Below are 23,397 nucleotides of genomic sequence, written 5' to 3'. Positions count from 1 at the left end.
ATAATTACATATGTACGATAATTTCAACAGAAGTACAAAAATTTCAACCTGTGTAGTACGATAATATGGCCAAAACAATCTGGCAACGCTGCTGCTCAGTCCCAGCAGCAGTCAGTAGGTGAGAGGCATTGGGGGTGGTTGCGTTTCTCCGTGTCTCGCTCCTTCCCGCTTCCCGGTTCCCTTGATAAGCCGAGTGCTGTGTTATTTTGCAGCGTATCTTCCTTCGTAGTTGCACATCGTATCAAAACGTGAGTACAGATTGGCAGAGATATGAAAAAATGAACCCACAACTCTTTATTTCAGATCTACATTTTTCCTTCCTCGGTGGTGGCGTGTAATTATCGTTATTTGGGCGAATAAATGCACTTTTTCACCTCCTGTTAGCTGCGTTTAGTGATTCTTTGGCTGGTGTTTGGGGGTTCGTCATGTGGCGAAGTCGTATTGATTTCTCAGGGTACAATTTTGGTGGTGTCAGGATTCCCGGCTGTGGTGTTTGGGTGGTGATGCAACACGACCTGGTGGGTGGCGGGCGAGCGGGTGTAGTGGGTTTCTAGGAAGGCTTTGGGTGGTGGGTGTTCAGGGGTGGGGATGGTGAGTGTCTTAATAGGGTCAGTAGAATGTCTGGGTGGGCTTATGGGATGCTTGGGTGGGGTGTAGTGGGTGCTTGGGTGGGTTTGTGGGTGTATGGACAAGCTGTGATGGGCGAGTGGGCTGGTGCGGGTGTTTAGGTGGGTTTTGGGATGTGTGGGTTAGTTGTGATGGGCTGGTGGGTGTCTACGTGGGCTCTGGTGGAATGAAGGGTGCATGGCTACACTTAGTTGATGGGCGAGTGGGCTGGTGCGGGTGCTTAGGTGGGTTTTGGGATGTGTGGGTTAGTTGTGATGGGCTGGTGGGTGTCTACGTGGGCTCTGGTGGAATGAAGGGTGCATGGCTACACTGGTGATATGTGAAGGCAATGGGGCAGGACACTGAGTCATTATCTATTTTTTTTTTTTTTTATAGTCATATTAGAGATCTGTAAGTTTCTCATGTACAGGTTGAGTTTTAAAAGTTTGATATTATTAGGTAGTTACTTTCATTCAGTGTTAATATTTCTTGAAATTTTGCAAATGGTTTTGGTAATCACTATTGTGTTAGTGTGGTGTAAGGGAAATTAAGTACTCATAAAATAAAAGAGGATTCAGTGACTAGGGCATAATTTTCAAAGCCAAGGATGGATTGAAAACATTGATTTTCAAGGTGATTTTGGCTCCATCTATTGTTTTTTTGGTTTTGAAAGGTAATTAAAGAAAAGTTGAAATTACTTCAATTTAATTCTGAATAAAATCAAACAAGTATTATCTCATCTTTCTAGCTTAAAATTTTAAAGTACATATGGAAATACACTTCCATAAGTTGTTCCTATGGCCAGTGGTAACTGAGGAAATCCGAGGAAAGTGGAGTCCTGTAGTTTTGTGCAGATATAGACTCAGATCCAATAGGAGGATGAAGACATTGGTGACTGAACGGCTGCCAAGTCGATTAGTACGTTACACCTGGGAAGATTTCGTCATTTTACTATTGATGAAGGAAAGTTTTGCAAAGTATAGAGTAGATTTGGCATGATTTGGGACATATAATTAAATTTAGGGAGAGGGATGGATAAAGTAGTGTCTGTGAGCCACCTCTCTTCTGGATAGCAAGAGAGTAATCTTAGTTGAATCAAGCTTCATGAGTTTTAGTGTGATGTCTCCCTAGTGCACTCCATTGAAAAGACTGAGAAACTGATCTGAAGGTGGGATAAATCTTTAGCCATGAGAGACCTTAGCTGGGCATTGAAACCTTTATACTCACCACAACACCATACTCATTCAAAACTTAAAATACAAATTAATTAACAAATTACTGTACTTTTTGTCTTCTCCAGGCCCAGCATCCGTGGGATGGGCCCCAGCGACTGGCGCCCTTTCATTTACGGAGGCGTGTCTGCCTGTGTTGCTGAGTTTGGTGAGTGAACACCATTTTACTTGTAGAAGCAGCATCAAGTCACTGGCCTAGATGCCAGACTGATCCTATTTGTATACTTTCAAACTCTTCTGTTGTGTGGGATGTTTTCTTAGGGTGACCTTGAATTAGAGGGGTTTTTTGGGTAGGTTTTAAGGATGAGAAGCTTGTGATGCATGAGTCTTAGATTTGGAGAGTTCTACTGGGCATAATGATGGTTGAGTGGGATTTTCCAGTGATATGGGTGAGAGTGAAGGTACTGGTTCACTCCATTAGTAAGGAAAACAGAATGAGTGAAAAAGGCTGAAAGTCTTGTGATTTGATACTGAGAATTGGATTATTCAGAAGAGTAGTGACCATGAAAGAAAACAAAATAGTAAATGACAGCAACAGATGTAGCATTGCAGGGAAGTGTGAAGGATTCCAGGAACTTAGCAAAGGAAGGTAGTTGGTGTAATATAAAGCTTTTGACGTATCTTGATCTGTCCAGAAGATGGATGTGATTTATTAAAATAAAAAGAAGGGGGGGGGGAATGCGCCGCAACATCGCGGTCATATGGCGGCGCGGAGACAAAGGGGAGGAAAGAAAAGCAGAGAAAGGGGGAGGAAAGGAAGGCGACATCACTGGGAATCTCAGTACACCAGCGATGAAGAGGGAACGCAAGGTCCGCGGAGCCGACGGACACGGAACTCTCCGGTGACAGACAAGTCATCAAAGAAGGTGGCATTGCCGACGACGTTTCAAGCCCCGCCACCGCGACAGTGCAACTCCACGACGAGGAACCAGTTCAGAAGAGCTGACTATATTCATAAGCCGAAATATATACCTACCTGTAGTAACTTTTATAGAAGAAAAAAAAAATGAAAGACCACCAACTATGGCAGACATATTTGCCACAAGATCCTGAAAGTGTGTGAATATGATCAATAGAGACGCACTCTCTGCAGTAACAATAATAATAATAACATACAAGGGCACGCATATTGGCAGGCTTATTCGAGAACTGCTTAACTTGTATCAATGGCTTTCGTATTTTATTTGTTACGCTAACAAATTTGCCCTTCAACGGAGGTCAGTGGCCAGCAGGTCGCCGCACTTGAATGAAACGCGGTGTAGCCCACTTATATCTAAGGCCAGGGGATAATTATATAGCAATACCAGTCTGCTTTGCCTGTCAACATTCACGCTGCCCTCTTCCTGGTGGCAGTCTTTCTGCTGCCCATTGTAAGAGCGCCGGGCCTGCTGGTGATGGCGCATTTCTAACTCTTGTAACAGTAAAAGTTTCCTTCGTCTCTCTCTCTCTCTCTCTCTCTCTCTCTCTCTCTCTCTCTCTCTCTCTCTCTCTCTCTCTCTCTCTCTCTCTCTCTCTCTCTCTCTCTCTTTCAGTGCGTTTATTTTCCCTTTAGCCTCTGATGTTCCTATTTAGTGAAAGAACTGTATTTTTACAACCAGACGGTTCGGGCTTCCATGTTTTCCATCTAAAGCTGTCTTCATCAAAATTGTTCGGCCACAAGCAGCTGAGAGAGAGAGAGAGAGAGAGAGAGAGAGAGAGAGAGAGAGAGAGAGAGAGAGAGAGAGAGATAGAGAGAGAGAGAGGAAACTATTGATGGTGTGTTTTTAAAGTGGTCGAACAGACGCTTGCCAGGCAGGCAGTTAGGCAGGAAAGCTGGGGTATCTGGTGGGCTGGGAGCATTGCCAGCCTCTGCTTGCTGTCGCAGGATGTTTTGGCCTTCGCTTGACCGGCGCGAATGTTGTTTTGATTTCCATGCGTAACGCAGATAGCGACCCTTATTATGTCTTATTATCTTCCTCTTGCTGAGATGTTACGTCTTCATTCTCGCCTTGAAAGACAGCACGTCTGTATATATATATATATATATATATATATATATATATATATATATATATATATATATATATATATATATATATATATATATATATATATATATATATAGGTCAGCGTTTCCTACCTGATGGCAGGTCGCCAGGGAGTATGATCAGTGTGAACAGTTTATCATTTCTCTAACTTTCGAGGTATTTTCTCAGGACTTCATTCTCTGCCTATTAAAGGGTAAGTCAGTACGTCCTACTTTGCTGATGCCCTCGATACGAGAGCTTTATTCATTTCTTTTTTAATTTGTTTGAGAGAGAGAGAGAGAGAGAGAGAGAGAGAGAGAGAGAGAGAGAGAGAGAGAGAGAGAGAGAGAGAGAATACTCCTGCACGTCAAGGGCTGTGAACAGAATATAACTAAGCCAGTTGTCTGTAGTATGGAGGGTCACGCACGCTATACCCCACTGTTATAATACTAATTTGACTTTTTAAAGTTAATTATAACATTAGGCACATTTGCGTAACACTGATATGGTGATACTGGGCATGAAGGATGTTCGTTAAATGAAAGACTGATAGGTGCACCAACTCGCTAATCATAGCGTGAAGCATCCACATTTTGTACATGTTCATCTACAAGACAAGACCTAAATCTTTGAACTCGAATTACTGCTTCTCATATCAGTTGTCCACCCACAGCAGTGGGACTGGCATTTCAGTGGGCATATATATATTTTTTTTATTGGATTTTTGTTGCCCTTGGCCAGTGTCCTTCCTACATAAAAAAAAAAAAATGCTTTTAAACATTGCTTGCGTGTGATAAGAGAGTTAGGGAATAAGAATTCTTGCGGAGAGTTGTCTTCATATTCCTTTTCCTCTCTGCTGCAGCGCTGCACCCCAGTCTCTTCGATTTTGAAGGCGATAAGAACACCTTCGGTGTTCTAGACGAAAGTTGAAAGAAGCAAATTATTAATGTGAATTGCATTATATATTATGCTTAATATTTTCAACATTCTAGACGAAGGAAGAAAGAAGCAAATTACTCTAATTCGCAAGTGTTTATGAAGTATGCATTGTTGGAGAGTATTCAGGCATACCCGCCAACACAGTGAGCCAGGCGTGCAGGGACCACGCAACACATTTGTGATTGCTTAAAGGTGCTCGCCGCACGCAGGATTTCAAGGTCAAAGGTTGCACAGAAGGCAAGAATAGTGTTCTTGACCAGTTAGGTGCATGATGGCGGAGGAGAGAGTGCCTGACATGCTTAGAATTTATTGGTATTATTCGGAGATCTGGGGCAAGAGGAAGAAGAGGGACGATAAGGAATCATTAGTACTTCCTGGGCACGTGATGAGGTTTGGGGCTGAAAACTACGTGGGCGGGATGGAGATAGGAACCAGTAGTGTGGGGACAAGATCAGGAAAGGTCACGTGAATATGTAAACAGTAGAGTGGGAAGGGGAGAGGGAGAAGGGCAGGGAGCAAGGGTGAGTCTGGCACTATTGATCCTCCGTGCCTAACGTCTAGACGTGTGTGTGTGTGTGTGTGCCCGCCCGCCCGCCCGCACGCCCCGCCCCACCCACTTCAGATTTTGGCGTTATAATCTGCAGGGAGGCAATAAGTTGTTAATGATTACTTAGTTTTGATTGCCATGTGTTGTGGATGTAGCTATGCTTGATTGTCTGGGCGTGGTGAGAGCGCAGTGAGAGGCAGGATGAAGGTGAACGGGCAAAGAATTGATTACGTAGGCCTTCGAGTTTTCATGTTTACGAAACGGAGAGAGAGAGAGAGAGAGAGAGAGAGAGAGAGAGAGAGAGAGAGAGAGAGAGAGAGAGAGAGAGAGAGAGAGAGAGAGAGATTTGGCACCTAAGAGCGTAGTAGTAGTGATGCGTCATATTGTATTTAGAGCCACTACACACACACACACACACACACGTTTTGTTCTTCCCTTCGCTGATGTCAATAAGTGTGTGTCTGCAGTGGATAAGTCCATACCACTGGCACTGGACTGTGCTTCGGGGGTGTGCTGTCACGAATTTGTATCCTTACCTACGCCTCATTTTCTTACGCTATGGTCTTTCAGCATTTTTTTTTCCAAAGGCTCTGGGGATAAATTGTTAGCTTTTAGTGAATCTTTTCTTGAGAGATGATAATGAATCCTAGTTAAACCATCACTAAAACCTTGAAAGCACCCTTGAAACCCCAAATAACATCCGGTAAAGCCTTTACGCCAACCGCAACGCTCCTCCTCACTGAGAGAAGAGGACGAAACATTGAAGAAAACAAGGGTTGTAGCAGCGGGAGCAGGACTACGCGAGCTAAGGGGAGCTGGTTTCGTAATTTGAAACCCTGATTTCTACTCTCCGTTGGATCTGTTTACAAACAACACGAGATTATTTAGGTTATGGTTATTTTTTTCCTTTAATGATGCAGTATTCTCGTTAAACAGTAATTGAGGTAATGAAGATGCCATTGGAAAGTTGTGTATCTTCCCCCCGTGGTCTTTTTAGCTGAGGGAAGGTATGTGATTGTGGGTAGGGTTTATGCCGCGGGAAACATTCCCTATTCCAACCCCCCTTCCTCCTCTCCCTCCTGTCTTGCCTCTATCCAACTGATTCATGTCTTTCTTCCTTCTTCCTTTCTTTTCGTAATTCTTCTTTTTTACCCTTCTTTTCCTTCCTTCCCAGCCTACCTCCCTCCTTTCAGCTGCCTCTTGTAATCATGGCATGCGGCAAAAGTCGAAACTCTTCCTGTTTTTTATGCGACGTCAAGCAGAAGCTCTTCCTTCACACTCTCGGCTTGATGCAAGGCAGACGTGGAGTCAAGTGAAGTGATGAGCAGTCCATATATACTCATCTGACAAAATTCTCCTATATGTTGTGTAATTTGATGAGTTAACTCCTCAACTTATATAGAGGGTTTGATTCTTCGCCTTTATTCGTATATAGAAGCTGGCCGCTGTTGTTATCGTCAATACTGTTCATTCATTGCGTCTCCTTCAACTAGGTTCAGCTGCGTCATGCTTCTCAATTCCGTCCCTCCATCTAACTGTCTTCCTCTCAATCTCCCCTTCCATTTGGCTCTTCTGTGCCTTTACCCGGGGTTATTGTGGACTTGATCACGCACAGTATCCTCCAATCCAGTCTGCGGAGAGGGGATTCCCGCACCGCTCATCAAGTAGTCCCCGCTCCCCACCCTCCTTCCCTCCAGCCTTCTTGATGCAATGCAGGCAGGCAGGCGTCTGTTGTTTCCGAGGTCAAGGCAGGACCCACACGAGAGAGAGAGAGAGAGAGAGAGAGAGAGAGAGAGAGAGAGAGAGAGAGAGAGAGAGAGAGAGAGAGAGAGATTTTAAGTTCACTGATGCACGTCAATATACGTTACCTTAGGGATCTCTCTCTCTCTCTCTCTCTCTCTCTCTCTCTCGTAAGAACTTGGTATTATTAGCATAACACTTCCTAGTGGTTCTGGCATTGCCGTGCAGCACCACAAGCAGGGATGGAGGTCACCACCGTGGCGTCACCTTGCATGTCTGTGCTCTTCACTCTATTATTTGAGTGACTGTCGGGCGAAAGTGAGTACAGAGAGAATAAGAAAATGCTAAGGGGCCTTGAGATGGGTGCAGAAATGCCAGTGCGGGTGTAGCGGCGGCCAGAGCCAAGCACGCGGCTGACACGTGTGCGGGTGGTGGATAGGTTGTGGCTGGCTTGCGTGGCTCAGGCTGGGTGTGGGAGTGACTGGCTAGCGGCTTGGAGAGGCTTCCTAAGCTACCAAAAGCTGTTAGATCAGGAAGAAACACTATCCCTTGCCATTTTTTTTCTTTTTTTTTATTTATTTATTTATTTATTTTTTTTAGAGGATACTAGCTTACATGTATGTGTGAAATATATGTACACAGGTGACCGTCAGTACGTAACACGAGTCGGTTTGTCAGTCTATCATTCAATCTGGGTGCACTGTCCACGTGAGCAAGCCACGATAGCTTTGATTAAACATTGATTACATATGCATTTTGCTGTTATTCATGATTCACTTGTAATATACCGCAGTTTAGCAGATACCTCGCATATGATTTGAATGAGTGTGTTTTTTTCATCCTGTGAGTCTTAGGCAATCCTCTATTCTTTTCTTGCCTCGTTATATAGCCAGACTGTCATGTTCCCTGGCACCAACCTTTCCTATAGTAACCTTACGTAATCCCCTTTCCTTACCGTACCCTACCTCGTTATAGATCAATGTGTCCCCTAAGCCCTTCACGTGCACTCTTATGTAAACTCTTCAATGAACCTTCCCCGCGCTACGAGTGAGGGATGCGGGAAGGGATGTGGTAATATCCGTAGGTTTTGTGACTTCGTTCAGCTCCTGCCATGTTGCTGATAGACGAACATCTAACAGAGTGGCACCTTAGGTATTATATAATTAGTCAGGACAGACAAAACTGAATGGATGGTGAGATGAGTAAATTTTGCTGGGAAGGTTTGAAATTTAGTATCAGAGAGGATGAAGATAGCTGCGAAAAAAACCTTGTGCCATGCAATGAAATTATAGAGGACAGTGATAGTAATGACGCAGCCTTCCGCTTCACGCTGTTCACCGTGCCTCACCCAGTCATCCTCGTAATTTATGTTCAGTGCTGTTATGATGTCATGATTTCACTCTTGTTCTCAATTCGAAGTCCACTTCTGAAATTTTAACTCATTAGGCGAAAACATTTGATGCAAATTATATTTCATTGATGTATTTTTTTTAGTTAATTACATTCCCACATCAATCAGGTGTAGTTTCCTCACATTATGTGTAAGTAATGTTTTAAATATTGGGACAATGTAATCTGTGTTATTAATCCAATATGTGTAATATGCATCCATGGACAGAGAAAAGCTTAACCAGGCTTGCTTATGCTGTATTGGTAGGATAAGTTTGTGGCATTGTGATGGTGGCAATACACAGAATGAACATTATTCCTTTAATGTTTTGTTCTGATGAAGACTTTGTGTCAAGATGTTAGAGAAATAGTGTTCTGCTTTATACTGTGTATTATCACCATCACAATCCTACATGCTTATATACTGTACGTGCTATTTATGGCGTTGAACCTTGTGACTTGATAATCCATATTGAAGTGCTGGCTGGATACATAATTGATTTACTCATTTCTTTCAGGAACCTTTCCAATTGACACAACCAAGACCCGGCTTCAAATCCAAGGTGGTCGGTGCGATGCCGGACAGGTCATCACTCGTAAGTACAATGGAATGCTACATGCCATGCTCAAGATTTCACACGAGGAAGGAATCCGTGCTCTCTACTTTGGGTTAGTAGCTGCTTAATTTTTGCATGTATTTTTGTTGCTATTGATAATTTCAATAATTCCATGTACTTTTTGAATGGGCCTGACAAGTATGTAATGTTAGATGTAAGACTATACATTCCACCAGTCTCTTGTGTAGTCACATTCTAACACACACACACACACACACACACACACACCATAGCATGAAATCATCTGCCTTCCTTCGTTTGGCTTTTCGCCATCCAAGATAGATATTGTTTGCTGCAGGATCAAGCCAGCTGTGTTACGACAGGCTACATACGGCACTATTAAATTTGGGATCTACTACTCCTTGAAGCAGATGCTGGTACAGAACCAAGGTGAAGAACATCTAGGCATCAATATATTCTGTGCTGTCACTGCAGGTAAGCTGACTGACTTGGCTATTTTGTTTCCCACTTATTTATTATAGCAATGGTGTCTTGCAAGAGTAAACGAATGTGTGTGTTTGAAACATTCCCTGTGTTTACACTATTACTTATGTCACACCCTGCAGGCGTGGTGTCCAGTGCAATGGCCAACCCAACCGATGTCTTGAAGGTGCGCCTGCAGAGCGGACGAAAAGACTTCAAAGAGAAGAGCCTCTTGCAGGCCTTCGTTAGTATCTATAGACAGGAGGGAATTCAGGGCCTCTGGAGGGTGAGTTATGTTTTGTAATGTTGTGCTAATGTTAGACATAGGCAGCTACAAAATGCAGTACCTAACCTAATGTTTTTAATGCAGGGAGTGCTCCCAACTGCCCAGAGAGCAGGTGTCATCGTGGGGGTGGAGCTGCCCATCTATGACATGTGCAAGCATTACTTCATCAAGATGAACATTCTGCCTGACAGTGCCTCCAACCACTTCCTGTAGGTGACCAAAAGTGCTATGTTTTTTCAATGTGTGGTGTATTAACTGGAGAACTAATTTTACAGGTTTAGAAGTATTTATTTGAACATAGGCACATCACAGTTAGATTTGGATAAATTTAACTGAAGGGAACTTGATTGCTACAGTTCATGGAAGAAGCCTAAATTTATAGAAAGTGTAGAAAGTTTTCTCAAATATCAAGCATCATCATGGTACAATGAAATGTTCTCTTGCAATATTTCTTACAGGTACTGGTACCGTAAATCTTTGGGTTACCTCACACTTGTACCAATCATGATTTTTACTTACAAAATTTGTGATCACTTACAACAAGCTGCATGTAAAGTCAGTGGCAGATCCAGGATGGAGGGCACCTGCATGAAATTTCTTAATGGTTGTGATATTTGTAATAACAACAATAATATCATATTAATTGAACATGTTGAATTCTGAATCATTAATCATTAAAACTTACTTTATATGTGGAGTGGGGACATGTTTTGTTACTCAGTTAAAGTTGAATCTGTAAACTGCAGATGGCAGTATTGAAAGGTGTCCCCCATCCATACATGATTTGCCACTGTGTGAAGTATTAACATGCTTACCTCATGAAAGTGGAGAACTGAATGAATGTAACTAAAAAGCTCCATCAATGATCTCCATTAGTATGGATCCATAATGATTTAGGAGAGAATGTTTATATGGTTAGTGTTGTAGTCTTGGTGCAGATCTAACAGCAGGTAGAGCTAGTTTTGACCTGTGTGTGTCGACCTGCCTTTCCTGGTGGCGCGTCTCTGGCGCCACCACATAGTTTCACGTGTGTCCATTCCAGATGTTTCGCAAACGCATGTTCGGGATGAATCTAGGGTCCTTCGGGCCCTGGCAACGGAACCCAAATCCCGGTCCCAGACCACTTACCCGGCACGGGTCCCCAGTCCTTGAGGGACTGTGGGGCCCAGAGCTGAGGAACCGCCATGATTCTCGGGAGTGACTTGTCCCATGTAACGTTGAGAACCTGACCTGTACTGTACCATCCTCATCATTAGTGCCTCACCTCCAACATCATCATTGTCATCATTTTATCATGTGTCCTTGTAACCTCTTAATGCCCGGTCTGTTCTGCCAAGCCACCAGTCTCTGCACAGTCTTGTTCTAAAGAAGAATTCAGACTGAAGAGGAGTGCCAGAGTAGTCTAATGTAGACTGTTCACTTTCTTCATATCATCAAAAGTGTTTCAGACCTTGATAGATAGATTTTATAGACCAGATGAAGGATAATAACATCTAATTTTGGTAGTGTAGGTCATATCCGATATCTGATAGCCTCTTCCATTTGGCCAGATCCGTTTTTAGTTCATGTACTGTGTTGAAATGGGGCATTTTGTTTAGCTTTTTAATTCAGGAGCAAGTTGTGACAACTCCGCAGAAATTGGTGATCAGTCTTGGAAGATGGGTTGGGGTGGGGAGGTCCTGTGTGTTGCTGATAGGCATTTTGCACTTCATGTCTACTATTTTTATTTTGGCTTAAATCAGTTTTCTCTCATGATGTTAGAAGAACCCAAGAGTAAATGGGAATGGATGGTAGCCTGCTTTAACTAGATCTGCAAATTTCATAATTGTGAACTGGTTATCTGAATTAAATTAATTAGATGTATGAAAATGGTTTTCTTGTCAGCTTTGAATCACTAAAATCTTATAAATGGCCATCATAATTGATAGGAAGAGGCAACAAAAATAGCTTTAAATGCTTCGGATCAAATGTCTATGAATAAAGTTGAAAGCATGCTGGCACTGAGATAGAGCCTTCACCACCACAACCACCACCACCACTACTACCAAAACCACTACCCTCCATCACAGCCAGACACACAGTAGCCTCTCTCAGCAACTTGCTTTTCTTACACTGAAGCAATTTATAATCACTAAACCCTGTTGAGTCCATAGGATTGATAGGGTTGAGAGGGGTGGTATCATGAGGTCTCATTTTTGTTGTTGGTGCTGACTGTTTGCCCCATGGCTTCATGTTCTGCCTTTTCCCTCGTCAAGTAACAAGTAATGAGCGATTGTTTACAGGCATATTTTTTACAGTTTTTTAAGCAATGTCAAGATGCAATGACAAATGCTATAAAGAATGAAGTTCCAGAACCAGTTAGATTTGTTAAAGCAGGTGACCGTTGTATTCAGAAATAGATACCGCTTGGTGAATATTGGATGTATGAAGAAGTAGATAAGGAGCAGGGGAAATTCTAATTCAGGCTTGCTTCATGCAGTCCTTTTATTTTGACACAATGGTTATTCAAGCTTATACTTGCAAAGACAAGGTTTACCAGCCTCCCACAAAGCTGTTGCTAGTCCATGTCTGACAGTTTCAGCACAAACATGAACTTAAATGGGAGAGACTCTTCATTGCATTGACATCTGTTTTACTTATTGTATTGCCATACAGCCAAGGATCAAGCTGTTCTCATCTAGAATTTGTCGTATCTTCTGCAGTCTCCTGTCAAAAAAGTAATGTTGCAGTTAAAACAGGCAGGATACCTTGCAGCATTTCAGTGCCCAGCTATCTTGGTTCAGAAATAAAGAATGGATTTCAATTTACACATTTATCTATATGGATGCAAAACCATTTGAAGATTCATCTTGAACCTCGATCCCAGTATTGTAGCTAAATGGAAGAGGCTATAAGTTTCCAACTTGATCACACACACACACACACACACACACACAGTACAATTTCTTTGGAATTTTATGTGATAATGCTTGAAGAAATCAATCTCTAGTCATTGTGTTTGTGGCTGTATGCAGTCATTCATTTTGAACACTGGCCATACATGTGGAAAGCACTAATGTACAAGTAAAGGTGATGCAAAGAAAATTTTCTGCTGTTGAGGTATTTAAAATCCCTTCCTTTTCATTTGCTCTGTAACACTTGAAAAAAAAGGGTGGGGGTGTCTTTGATTTTAATATAGTGTGGATTGATTCCAGCCACTGTGAACCTGTTAACTGAATTTAATTCAGGAAGCTTTCACTTATCATTAAACCACATTTTCAGTGGTGGAAGGCAAGGTGAAGGGAGACCTTTGAAGCCATGGATAAATTCATTGGGAAAGCCTTGCATTCTTTGTGTAAGGTACAATAACAAGGGATCTTTATCTGGATGTTTTCTTGCCTTAGAGGAGAATTGCTACGAGGAGTTGACTTGGGAAAAATCATGAATCATTGCAACTTTGATATCAAGTATTTTTTTGGCATGTCTGTTGCACCTCAGAAAAATGAAATGCCACGCCAATTAAACTGGTGTGGAAATATTAAGCACCAAATGAGAGAAAAGGAAAGCTTCCTTTCTATCACTCATGGAAACACTCACAACTAAAAAGATTGTATTTGTTACAGTGGGAAATGCAAGATGACTGATGATGTATTTTTCTGCAATATCACATTACAATCTGAAGTCATGTTGCAGTGAGTGTATATGTACACACACACACACACACACACACACACACACAAGAATTGTCTCTGAGTAGGAACTTTATTGTATTTTAAAAGCAGATTAATGTTGTTGGATGCGTTAAGACATGCACATGTGAAGTGTAGTGTAGCCAGTATGTCAAATTATATTCATGCCATCATTTTAATTTTTCATACCATAGCATTTTCATTTTCATAACAATAACCATTACAAGTATGGAAACAATTCTTAAGGATGCCACTGCTGCTGCTATATTACTACTACTACTACTACTACTACTACTACTACTACTACTACTACTACTACTACTACTACTACTACTACTACTACTACTACTACTACTACTACTACTATTTCTGCTGCTACTATTACTACTACTTCTGTTATCACTTTTACTTAATTGGTTTTGAAAAAAAATGAGAAACATCTCACTGGCTGATGTAGGAATTATTGTAGGTTTCCTTTGCAAGTACATTTTTCAGTTCTGTTTGACTGTCAAACATTATGCTTCTTAAAGTGCATGAGTTTAATTATTGTGGCACACATTATGTTTTTTTGTTTTCAGTCATTGTTGGCAGACTGCAATGATATGAATGAGTCAGAAGCAGTGTGTCAAGGGACAGTGGATAGCTTGAAATATGACTGCATGCCTAAAGCTTTGAAGTTCAAGCAGTTTTGTTTTCTCTGGAATAAATCAGACAGTGAGAAGTTATTCTTAGATCAAAACTTCCAAAATTCTTTACTAAATTGAACAAAATAAATTGGAAAACCTATGTTTAAAAAGGAGAGAAAATGGGATGTGGGAAGGAAAAAAGCAGTTTTAAATATTTTATCAGATGTAACTGAGGAGTAAAACATAGTTGAAGGAGGGACTGAATTGGTTTGTTTTCTTCTTTTATGGCAGGTCAAGTTTCATATCGAGCCTTGGGGGAGCTGTGGCCTCCACACCTCTGGATGTGGTCAGGGTGAGTGTTCAAGCTTACTACAGCCAACTGTATTGATAGATATTGTGTCATTGCCCTGTTTTGTATTGTTATATCTGAAGCTGACATCTTTCAAAGTGTGGGTTATTTTTTCCCCAGACAAGACTGATGAACCAGAGGAAGTTGAAGCCTTCACCTGCTCATATTAACGGGACGGCTGTATGCACATCCAGAGTGTACACGAGTGCTTTAGATTGCATGGTGCAGGTACGTGTACTCTTGTCTCAGTCTCACGATGATAGTTGATGTCAGTTCCATAAGGGAGTGAATTTGCTCACCCTTCCAAGTTGATTTTTGGTGTCCCTGGTGTTTGTTACTATTTATTTTTTTATTGCCATATTCTGTCAGCGATATTACCTTATCAACTTATATTTCAGTCAATATATATATATATATATATATATATATATATATATATATATATATATATATATATATATATATATATATATATATATTCCAGTCTCTACTATGCACTATTGATTCTCCTTTTCCAGACTGTGAAGTTTGAGGGGCCATTGGCATTGTACAAAGGTTTCATCCCCACATGGCTGAGGCTTGGTCCATGGAATATTATATTCTTCGTTACATTTGAGCAGCTCAAAAAGTTATACTAAGGACTCAGTATGTGTGCATCCAGTGTGATGGCCTTCACAATCTCAGCTAGCCTTGACAATCTTCTGAGATGTTCTAGCTTGCAAGAAGGGATCACAAAAGCCATTTTTGAGGACATTATGGTGACTTGTACTTGTCAGTTTTATAACTTTAGGTAAATTCTCCTTTGCCAACAAAAGAATCTAATGTGTCAAGACATTCTGCCTACTCAGAAATGGTTTTTATATCATACGCAGAAGTTCTGATAATGTCAGAATTAAACTGTTGAAGGATCTCATATTTAATCTGTTATGCCAGACATCAATTGCATTTTTGTACAGGCTCCATTATCATCCTCAGTTTATGTGATATGCATTGTTATACTTTATAATTTTAATCTGTACATAGCTTTCATGTAGTGGCATTTTTGATGTTACATCAAAAGTGCAATGTAAATGTATTGCAAGTGTAATGTCTGAATGCTACCGTTTAGTAGTCTCAAGTCAAAAAATTCATGAAAAAGTGAGGATAATGTTGACAACTTCCACATCCAGAAATCTGCAAGTTTGCTTTATTTGAAATAATAGTTTTTATTTATTTTCAGGTATAACTGACCTATGATGTGATGCTTTATTTATTTTTTAGGTATAACTTTTGTATGATGTGCTGTTTGAAATTGTATAAAATAAAATTTGAGGAAATGACAGTTCATATATGAATGTATATTTTTGTAAAACATATGATGTTAGGTGGCCTACTGTAGAACACTGAAAAGCTTCATTTTATGATGTTTAGTGAACTACTGTAGAACACTGAAGTGGTTAGGGAAACATTTGTCTTGAGAGTGCTACGTATGGTGTAAGGTGGTGAGAGTTAAATTGTGTCTGTGTTTGACTGATAAAAGAATGAGAAAATATGCAGATACTGAACAACTTATTTTTATCCCTCAAATGTAATGGTTGTAGTAGGAGGGTTTATGAACTGTTATGATGCATTAAATAAATTAGTCATTTTTAAGTATAATTTACTGTTTATTCACAATATATACATTCAGATGTTAAATTATTAATATGCTGGCCTATATAGAGACCATCCTTACATCTCTCCCAGTGCCAGATCCTTGCATACAAGGACATGACCTCTGAAACTCGCCCAGCACTGGAATGACACAAGGGCAAAAAGTCTGGCACACAGCATGTTAAACTAATTTTTTTTACCAAGGAAGGCAAGAGAAAATATGTGAACATAACTAAATGTGGAACAAATACCCTACAGGTACAATAGATACAGACTAATGAGTGCTGTCCTTATAGTAACGTAATCCACAGTAGATGCACCCGTGGTTCCCTTCATCGTCCTGCAACAAGCATGTTTATTTATTGAGGAACTGACGAAAAATATATTCAAGGATAACAAATGGTCTAATACTTGCATGGGTATATATGTGTAACATCAGAAAAATCCTTCAAAACAAAGCATGCATGATATGACTGACACAAGCTCAGGGAAGAATTATGCAAGGATACATGTGTAGAAATGGATTGTGCTTAAATTCCTAGAGCTGGACCAATGAAACACTGTTATAATACTATAAAATCTCACCAAGGAGCACAAAACATACATGAAGTATGAAAGTGAAATGAAACCGAGAAAAAATTAAAAGGACCCTGGAATGAATATGGAGTGATTTACAGAGAATAAAAGACTGCACAAAAAAATCAAGGAGAAAATTTAGGTGGAAGATAGATTACTGAAGGTAAAGAAAAACTTCAATGGAGGAATGTTAAACTCCAATATCTTTGATCAGTTATTGATACTTGATTCCAGTGAACTGTTACCCATAGTAGCAATTCTTCAAAACCCTAAGCCTTGTCATTTACCCACTTAACACAAAGTAAGTAAAGACATGTGAATCATGTCAGAAGGGTGTGTCCAGGAAGGAGGAAAAGGATGCTATGACCATTTCTCTTTCATTTTGTAATCGTTTCTTTTTGCAGTGAAATTGACATCACGACATCGGCAACAAAGTAAAGAACTGGGTTTAAGAGGAAGGCAGCGGGTTGGTGACAAAATTGATACTATATCATATTATAAGGGGATATGACATGCAGCCTGCCTATCCTACCATTCTTCTGCATCACCAGTACGAAGGAACAGGAACAAGAGAGAGAGATGAGATGACAGGGATTTATAACAGAGCATCATAGGCAATGCACTTACAGTCCTACCCAGTTAGCACTAAAAAACTAAAGACTTTTGGAGATTTTTGAAGAAGTATTCTCAAGCTGCATTTACACAAAACATTTAGATATCCTGCTTATCATCCCTATAATCTCTATCAAAACAATTTAAACTCTGCATCCAGTCAGACATGCAACAACAACAGGTAAAATATACAATCTGCAAATGACTTTCCATTAATATAATACTAACCAAGTTAATATACACCCTAGGATGTCCCAAGGCTCCAGGGCCTCCATCACAGGCTGCTATACGACCTTGCACTGCCTTCGGGGGAACTTCTTTGATGAGATTGGCGGCCCAGCGCGTGTTGGTCTGCCTTGGTGTGGTCATAAATCTTGCATTGCGGTAGTCGTCTTTGTCAAACACCTGCAATAAAATTAGTTCATATATACACATTTGAGAAAATTATAATATTCTGTCCAGGAAAAATCTTACATGTATAAAATTAAGTTTAAATATTGCTGAAAAACAGTCAAAGTCAGACTGGTAGTAATATCTGGGTTAAAGAGAATGTGAATCAACATTTGGTTATGTTAGTAGATGGTAATGCCATTGGGGGGATTCAACTTGGATGCCCTTAACAGTCAGGAAGTTTGGTCAATAATCCCATAGGTAGAAGTAGTGGGATGGAGGGAAACCATGTGTGGGACTTTCTTGCCTAAAACTAGTCCATGGCGTGGGGCTGGCCTGCCTGGGATTACCTGTCTCCTATGTGGGGCTGCCCTGCCTGAACCTACCTGTCCACTGTGTGCCGCTACCCTGCCTAGGCCTACCTATCCAATGTGTGAGGCTGTCCTGCCTGGGACTTCCTGTCTCCTGTGTGGGGCTGCCCTACCTAGACTTACCTGTCCATTGTGTGGGGCTGCCCTGCCTGGATCTACCAGTCCATTGTGTGGGGCTGCCCTGCCTGAATCTACCAGTCCATTGTCTGGGGCTGCCCTGCCTGGGCCTACCTGTCCAGTGTGAGTGGGACTCTGGTCCTGGGCGGGGGCTGAAGTATGGAGGGCGGTCAGGGAGCCGCAGACACGCCGGCTGGCTGCTAGCCGGGGCAGGGACATCCAAGATCTCGCCAGATTCGCCATCTTACTACCAGCTGACTGGGGTCTGAGAGGGATACTGACGACCCGAGGGTTACAGCGGTAAAGCTAAACGCTGGACAAGGGAAATTAAAGTATACCTGAATTGAATAATAAAACTTAGAAACATTAATATTCGTAATTTAGATATTTTTGGAAGTATTTTTTTTAGTGCAGATATTACATTGTTGTATCATTACATGTTTCAAGTATTGGGCAGAAACATGCCTCCAAAAAAAAAAAAAAATGTTTTATAAAAAATACACAAAAAAAAAAATGGAACTTGGATACATAATAAATTTAACTTTTCAAGAAATAAACTTGGCTAATGGCTATGCTCTTTCATGATAAGACTGATGTTATAAATACAATTTAACAGTGAAACACTAATCTATAACAATACATTCATGCGTTTTCAGTGTAACTGAAAATTTAGATGCATCTGACAAAGCATCACGCTGCGAGGCGAGGCGAACAACTCAGCAATGGCGGGAGTAGCTTAACACAGTCCCCCCAGTGGCCAGGCCGCCCCGTGCTCTGTGTCTGGAGGAAAACAATGCGAGGGTGCTGCCACCTGTATTAGGAATTTCTAACAGAAAGTAGTTCGATATAATCAAGTCAATATCGACCTCTCTGATTGTCAAGGTACGATATTTGGGAAAATATTTGGTGAAATTATGTATTGAAAATTATTATCCTAAACTTTGGAAACTTTAAAGGCCCTAAGAAAATAAAAACTTTCATTGTTTGAAGTTGAGCCTTGTGTATTCCTCCGCCATGACACTTGTTGACTGTGGTCTGTGTCGTCCAACGCTAGTGTGAGGGTTAATTATGGCTATCATGGCTGGTCCAGCGTGTGGGGTCCCCGGGGCCATGAGTGTGTGAGTGAACACTGCCATGGCCCGGTATGGGAGCGACGCCGCCACTGAGGCCAGCCGCCTCCTCCATACCCTGAGCCTGCACTCCTCCGAGGCCGCCCACCCCTGCCCTGGCCTGGCTGGCGAGGCCTCGTCCGCGGGCCTGGCCAGCTCGCGGGAGGCGTCCAACACCCACCAGGACGGGGCAGGCTATGGCCGCATCCTGCCGCGTGTAGCAGTGGCCGGGGGGAACGGCGCAGGCGTGGGCGGTGGCGCAGACGCGGCGGGATCGGCGCCGCCCGCCCCTCGAGTCGGCGCCATCGAGAGTCTTATCACACCCGGGTCGGACGGCGCGTCATACGCAGTGCCTCAGGTGTACGAGGTGCTGGACTCCCGCCGGGTGATCGCTGCGTCCAAGTTCGCCACGCCCAAACAGCCTGATGCTGTGGTGGTTAGCAGCAGCAGCAACAGCAGTAGTGCTCCCACTCAGGCGGTGAACGGGGGCGTACCCTCCACGGGCCTGGTGACAGGAGCCACCTCGACCCCCGCCACTGTCGGATACGCCCACATCAAATCCACCACAGCAGTCAGCAACAAGGGCAGCAGCAGTCACCTCATCAACGGAGGCAGCAGTGGTGTGCCTCGTCCTGTCAATGGCCAGGCCCTGTACTCAGGCCACGTGAGGTACGAGCCGCCGCCTGTGTATACCCGCAGCACCCTAGGCAGTTCTGCCCATTCCAGTCCCCGCTCCAGCCTCAGCGGTGGAAGTCATGATTCTCTTAACTCCGGCCAGAACTCAAGAAGCATTCCACAGTGTTTGACGCAACATTCCAGTGACTATGTTGTGAAGCCCAGTTTTGTGGGGCAGCTGCATACTTATGAGAATATAAGCTCTTACCAGCAGTACGGGCCAACGGGTAGCTTGGCAGCAACAGTCATTGAGAACAAGTACGCCAGCCCTAGGTCCAGCATCAGTTCTCAAGACTCCAAACATTCCAGTCCAAGGAGCAGTTTTGTACATTCCTTGCAAGGTTCTAGTCTAGACCGAACAAGTTTAGCCAGTCAAACTATTTTAGAGGAAGGCTGTTCCCCACGGCCCACCCTCGGAAACAGGCACTTGCCTCCTCGTATTGAACAGGACCTAGAGGGCAAGCAGTTTGTGATCCCCAGAAACAATGCCTATGTTCAGGAAAATGCACGCCACAGTTCGCAGTGGAGTGTAACCGGTGACTCTGTGAGGCACAGAGGGATTTATTACGACGGCCTCCCACCACCTCCAGCACCACCCCATTCCTTAGGACTTACCCGCCCCACCCACACCCCTGTAGCATCCCCCAGCCCCACTGCCCTCCCTCCACCCCCACCCTACCCAGGGAAGCCCCCAAGCCTTGCCTCAGAGACGGTCGATTCCTCTCGTGTGACCTCCGTTGCTTTTCCTCTGGTGACCTCTAACCATAACTATGCTAACATTGATGTGCTGAAGAGTGTGTCAGGGGCAGATCCTCCCCCTCCTCCCCCGTACCCTTCCTCAGTGGTGCGACAGTTCCAGAACCTGAGTCTAGGGAACACCCATTCACCCCTCGGCTCCCATTCCCCCGCATCATCCACTCCGTCCACTCCCTCCACCCCCTCCACCCCTCAGAGTCTGCTGAGGGCAGGGGGTGTGGTGCCCCCTCCACCTCCGCCTTACTCCTCATCTCTGGTTCGTGCAAATCAGCAGCAGCAGCAGCAGTTTGTGGTACCCCCTCCCCCTCCCCCCTACCCCTCCTCCGTGGTGCGAGCAGTGACCTCAGTGCCATCCTATGTGCCCGCCACCACACACATCGTGAGTGGGCAGGTGGTGCAGGTGCCGCCACCGCCGCCCCCATATCCGTCTTCGGCTGTGCGAAACAACATTAACAATAGTAATAGTGTCCAGAACAACAAGAACATGAGTCAGGCCAACACTCCCAGCGACCGCCTGGCACAGTGGCAGCACAAATTGGGGGTGGGAGGCCATCCCATCCCACCCTCCACCACCACCACAGCCACTGCCACCACCACAGCCATCACTACTGGCCAGGCCCAGGTGCCTCCTGCCCCTTCCTCCTCCACCAAGTCCCTCAGTGGCAAGAATCTCTTGCCCTATAATGTTACCGCAAAGTCTATGGTGAGTACATAATTCAGTTTTGTCATCTGTATATTTCAGTCTTGGTTCATTTGGTCTTGGCTGATTATGATTCACTGGTGCATTCACCTCATTACTAATGTTTGAATCTGACTACACAAATCCAGAATTCAGTCTGATAGAACCAAGACCCAGATGAGCCAGTGCATTTTTTGACAAATATTTTTGAAATGCACAAAACCATTTTTTTTTTTTTTTCGCTCTGTGTTGAGGAGACTGAAGTAGCAGGAAGGGAAATCAATTTCAGGAAACCTTTAAAAACCACATCACTAGAGGAAGATTTAAATGCCCTGCCATGTTGCATCATCACCTCACATGCACCACTCCAGGCAGTGTAATGGTGATACTGATGATTTTTGTATAATTGATGTTTAGAAATTTTTTTCTTTCATATTTTGCCACTTGGCATTATTTTCCTTTCTGCCTATATGTGAGTGGAGCAGTGTGTGTGGCTGGCTGGTTGGGCTAGGCTAGCTCAGCACCCAGCAAGTGTCAGGAGGATACATTGCTTTGTTCGTCTCCTAATTTCTCTCATGAAGATGACATGCAAGAGAAGATTCCTAAAGTCAAGAAGAGACAACCTTGAGAAGACTTACTTGAGATGCATGTAGCATCTTATCTCTGTCAAAGATACTAGGAATAAGTCTGGCTACAAAGAGGAAGGTGGTGCCTTGTAAGACCTTCACCATTGAATGAGTAATAGCTACCTTTTTGAATGGGAAACCAAATGCCTATTCCATTTCTCTAGAAAACAGGCATAGGCAATGATACATGAATAATCCATGCCAATCAAACAAACATGAGTGGCAAGATGCAGGAGACATAGATAAAATATTTTGGTGGCCAGTGTCTTGAAAAGTGTATTTTCTGACTTCAAAAACTCACAAATTTTACATGTCTGTTTGCCCACAAGTTGTGTCACCAAAGTATAGGGTATGTTTGCTCACATGAAAGAGTGTTTGCCCACACATATTCTTTATGTGAATTATGTAGGCAATTGTAACTTAACATAATTAAAACTAATGAAAAACATGCTGCTAAGTAGTATATAAAAAAAAAAAAAAAAATTATATATATATATATATATATATATATGCATATAAAATTAATCAAAATCATCAAAACTGAAGAATTTTTTAAACATGACAAACGTAGAGAATGTATAAGAGCAATCAGCATATAATAATGTTAGAGGATATATAAAAGCAATCAGCATGTTAGAGAATGTATGAAAGTAAAAAAAAAAAAAAAGATGTGGTACTCAAGTGTAAAAAAAAACATGTAGCCTAAATCAACATGTAGTAATTCTTTCAAAGCCTGAGACAAACATGTTGTATACAGTTATAGCTCTTTAAGACAAGAAAAGGATAAGTATAAAATCTTAATAGCTAATGTCATAATCTCACCTATAAAGGAAATAGTTATTGAGATTCATGGAATTCAAATGGTTTCATAGCTGCCCTCTGGTCCAGTAAGATATGCATGTACAAACTAATTTTCTTATTTCAAATTAGGAAGCATTTCATTACTGATCACTCATCAACAGTTGACACACATGACACACTCAACCTTTCTTCACAGGCCTCTGAATACATAAACTCACTACCTGACATTTATTGCAAAACTCATCAATATTACCTTTTCCAGTAAGATTTGATCCTTGTTGAAATGTGAGGCCAGCACTGTGGGGACAACACATTGACGGGCTGGTATGGTAATTAAAAATGGGTTCTGTACAAGAAGATCTCTATTTGTTACCCCACTAAACGTGACTAGATAACCATAAACAAATGTGTGGAATGACATTTTGGTTTGGATGAAATTACTGGACCCCAAGACAACCAGATGGTCAGTAGTTTCTTCATTAGCAATCATTCATACACATAGAGGCATTATAGGACATGCAGATACCAAGATAGGCTGAGCATTGTACTTCATACTGGAGGAAATTTCAAGACCCACAGATACCCTGTAATAACTTGCATCTGTAAATGAAAGCATTGTTGGACA

At 42.3% G+C, this 23,397-nt stretch overlaps 3 protein-coding genes across 5 annotated transcripts in view; 2 read left to right on the top strand and 1 right to left on the bottom strand.

Moving 5' to 3' along the window:
• The first annotated feature begins 89 nt into the window (after positions 1–89).
• Positions 90–16,066, top strand: LOC135111398 (mitochondrial uncoupling protein Bmcp-like). The gene is made up of 9 exons (XM_064024645.1): positions 90–248; positions 1,907–1,986; positions 8,978–9,128; positions 9,375–9,511; positions 9,643–9,785; positions 9,870–9,994; positions 14,371–14,431; positions 14,549–14,656; positions 14,947–16,066. Exons 2-9 carry the CDS (start codon positions 1,923–1,925, stop codon positions 15,064–15,066), a joined length of 909 nt encoding a protein of 302 aa, XP_063880715.1. The 5' UTR covers positions 90–248; positions 1,907–1,922; the 3' UTR covers positions 15,067–16,066.
• Positions 16,054–18,430, bottom strand: LOC135111399 (NADH dehydrogenase [ubiquinone] iron-sulfur protein 6, mitochondrial-like). The gene is made up of 3 exons (XM_064024646.1): positions 18,241–18,430; positions 17,477–17,653; positions 16,054–16,400 (listed from the first exon to the last, which is right to left on the bottom strand). Exons 1-3 carry the CDS (start codon positions 18,367–18,369, stop codon positions 16,335–16,337), a joined length of 372 nt encoding a protein of 123 aa, XP_063880716.1. The 5' UTR covers positions 18,370–18,430; the 3' UTR covers positions 16,054–16,334.
• Positions 18,431–19,260: 830 nt separating this feature from the next.
• Positions 19,261–23,397, top strand: part of LOC135111397 (zyxin-like) — a 39,738-nt gene continuing 35,601 nt past the window's right edge. For all 3 annotated transcript variants that reach the window (XM_064024642.1, XM_064024644.1, XM_064024643.1), the window contains exon 1: positions 19,261–21,369. In XM_064024642.1, the coding sequence (XP_063880712.1) occupies positions 19,261–21,369 (2,109 nt within the window). The remainder of the gene's footprint in view (positions 21,370–23,397) is intronic.

The sequence above is a fragment of the Scylla paramamosain genome, chromosome 22, assembly GCF_035594125.1.
Source record: "Scylla paramamosain isolate STU-SP2022 chromosome 22, ASM3559412v1, whole genome shotgun sequence".
In the NCBI taxonomy this organism is placed as follows: Eukaryota; Metazoa; Arthropoda; class Malacostraca; order Decapoda; family Portunidae; genus Scylla; species Scylla paramamosain.
The sequence above is the reverse complement of the archived record's forward strand: the minus strand, read 5'-3'. Positions and strand labels throughout refer to the sequence as shown.

Excerpts from the sequence above, each read along its gene's own strand:
- LOC135111399 (XM_064024646.1), bottom strand. The coding sequence starts at position 18,369 with ATGGCGAATCTGGCGAGATCTTGGATGTCCCTGCCCCGGCTAGCAGCC. Across the intron at positions 17,654-18,240 it reads GTCCCACTCACACTGGACAG|GTGTTTGACAAAGACGACTA; the intron begins GTAGGCCCAGGC and ends ATTTTATTGCAG. Across the intron at positions 16,401-17,476 it reads CTAGGGTGTATATTAACTTG|GACGATGAAGGGAACCACGG; the intron begins GTTAGTATTATA and ends TGCTTGTTGCAG.
- LOC135111398 (XM_064024645.1), top strand. The coding sequence starts at position 1,923 with ATGGGCCCCAGCGACTGGCGCCCTTTCATTTACGGAGGCGTGTCTGCC. Across the intron at positions 9,129-9,374 it reads ATCCGTGCTCTCTACTTTGG|GATCAAGCCAGCTGTGTTAC; the intron begins GTTAGTAGCTGC and ends TGTTTGCTGCAG. Across the intron at positions 14,657-14,946 it reads CTTTAGATTGCATGGTGCAG|ACTGTGAAGTTTGAGGGGCC; the intron begins GTACGTGTACTC and ends CTCCTTTTCCAG.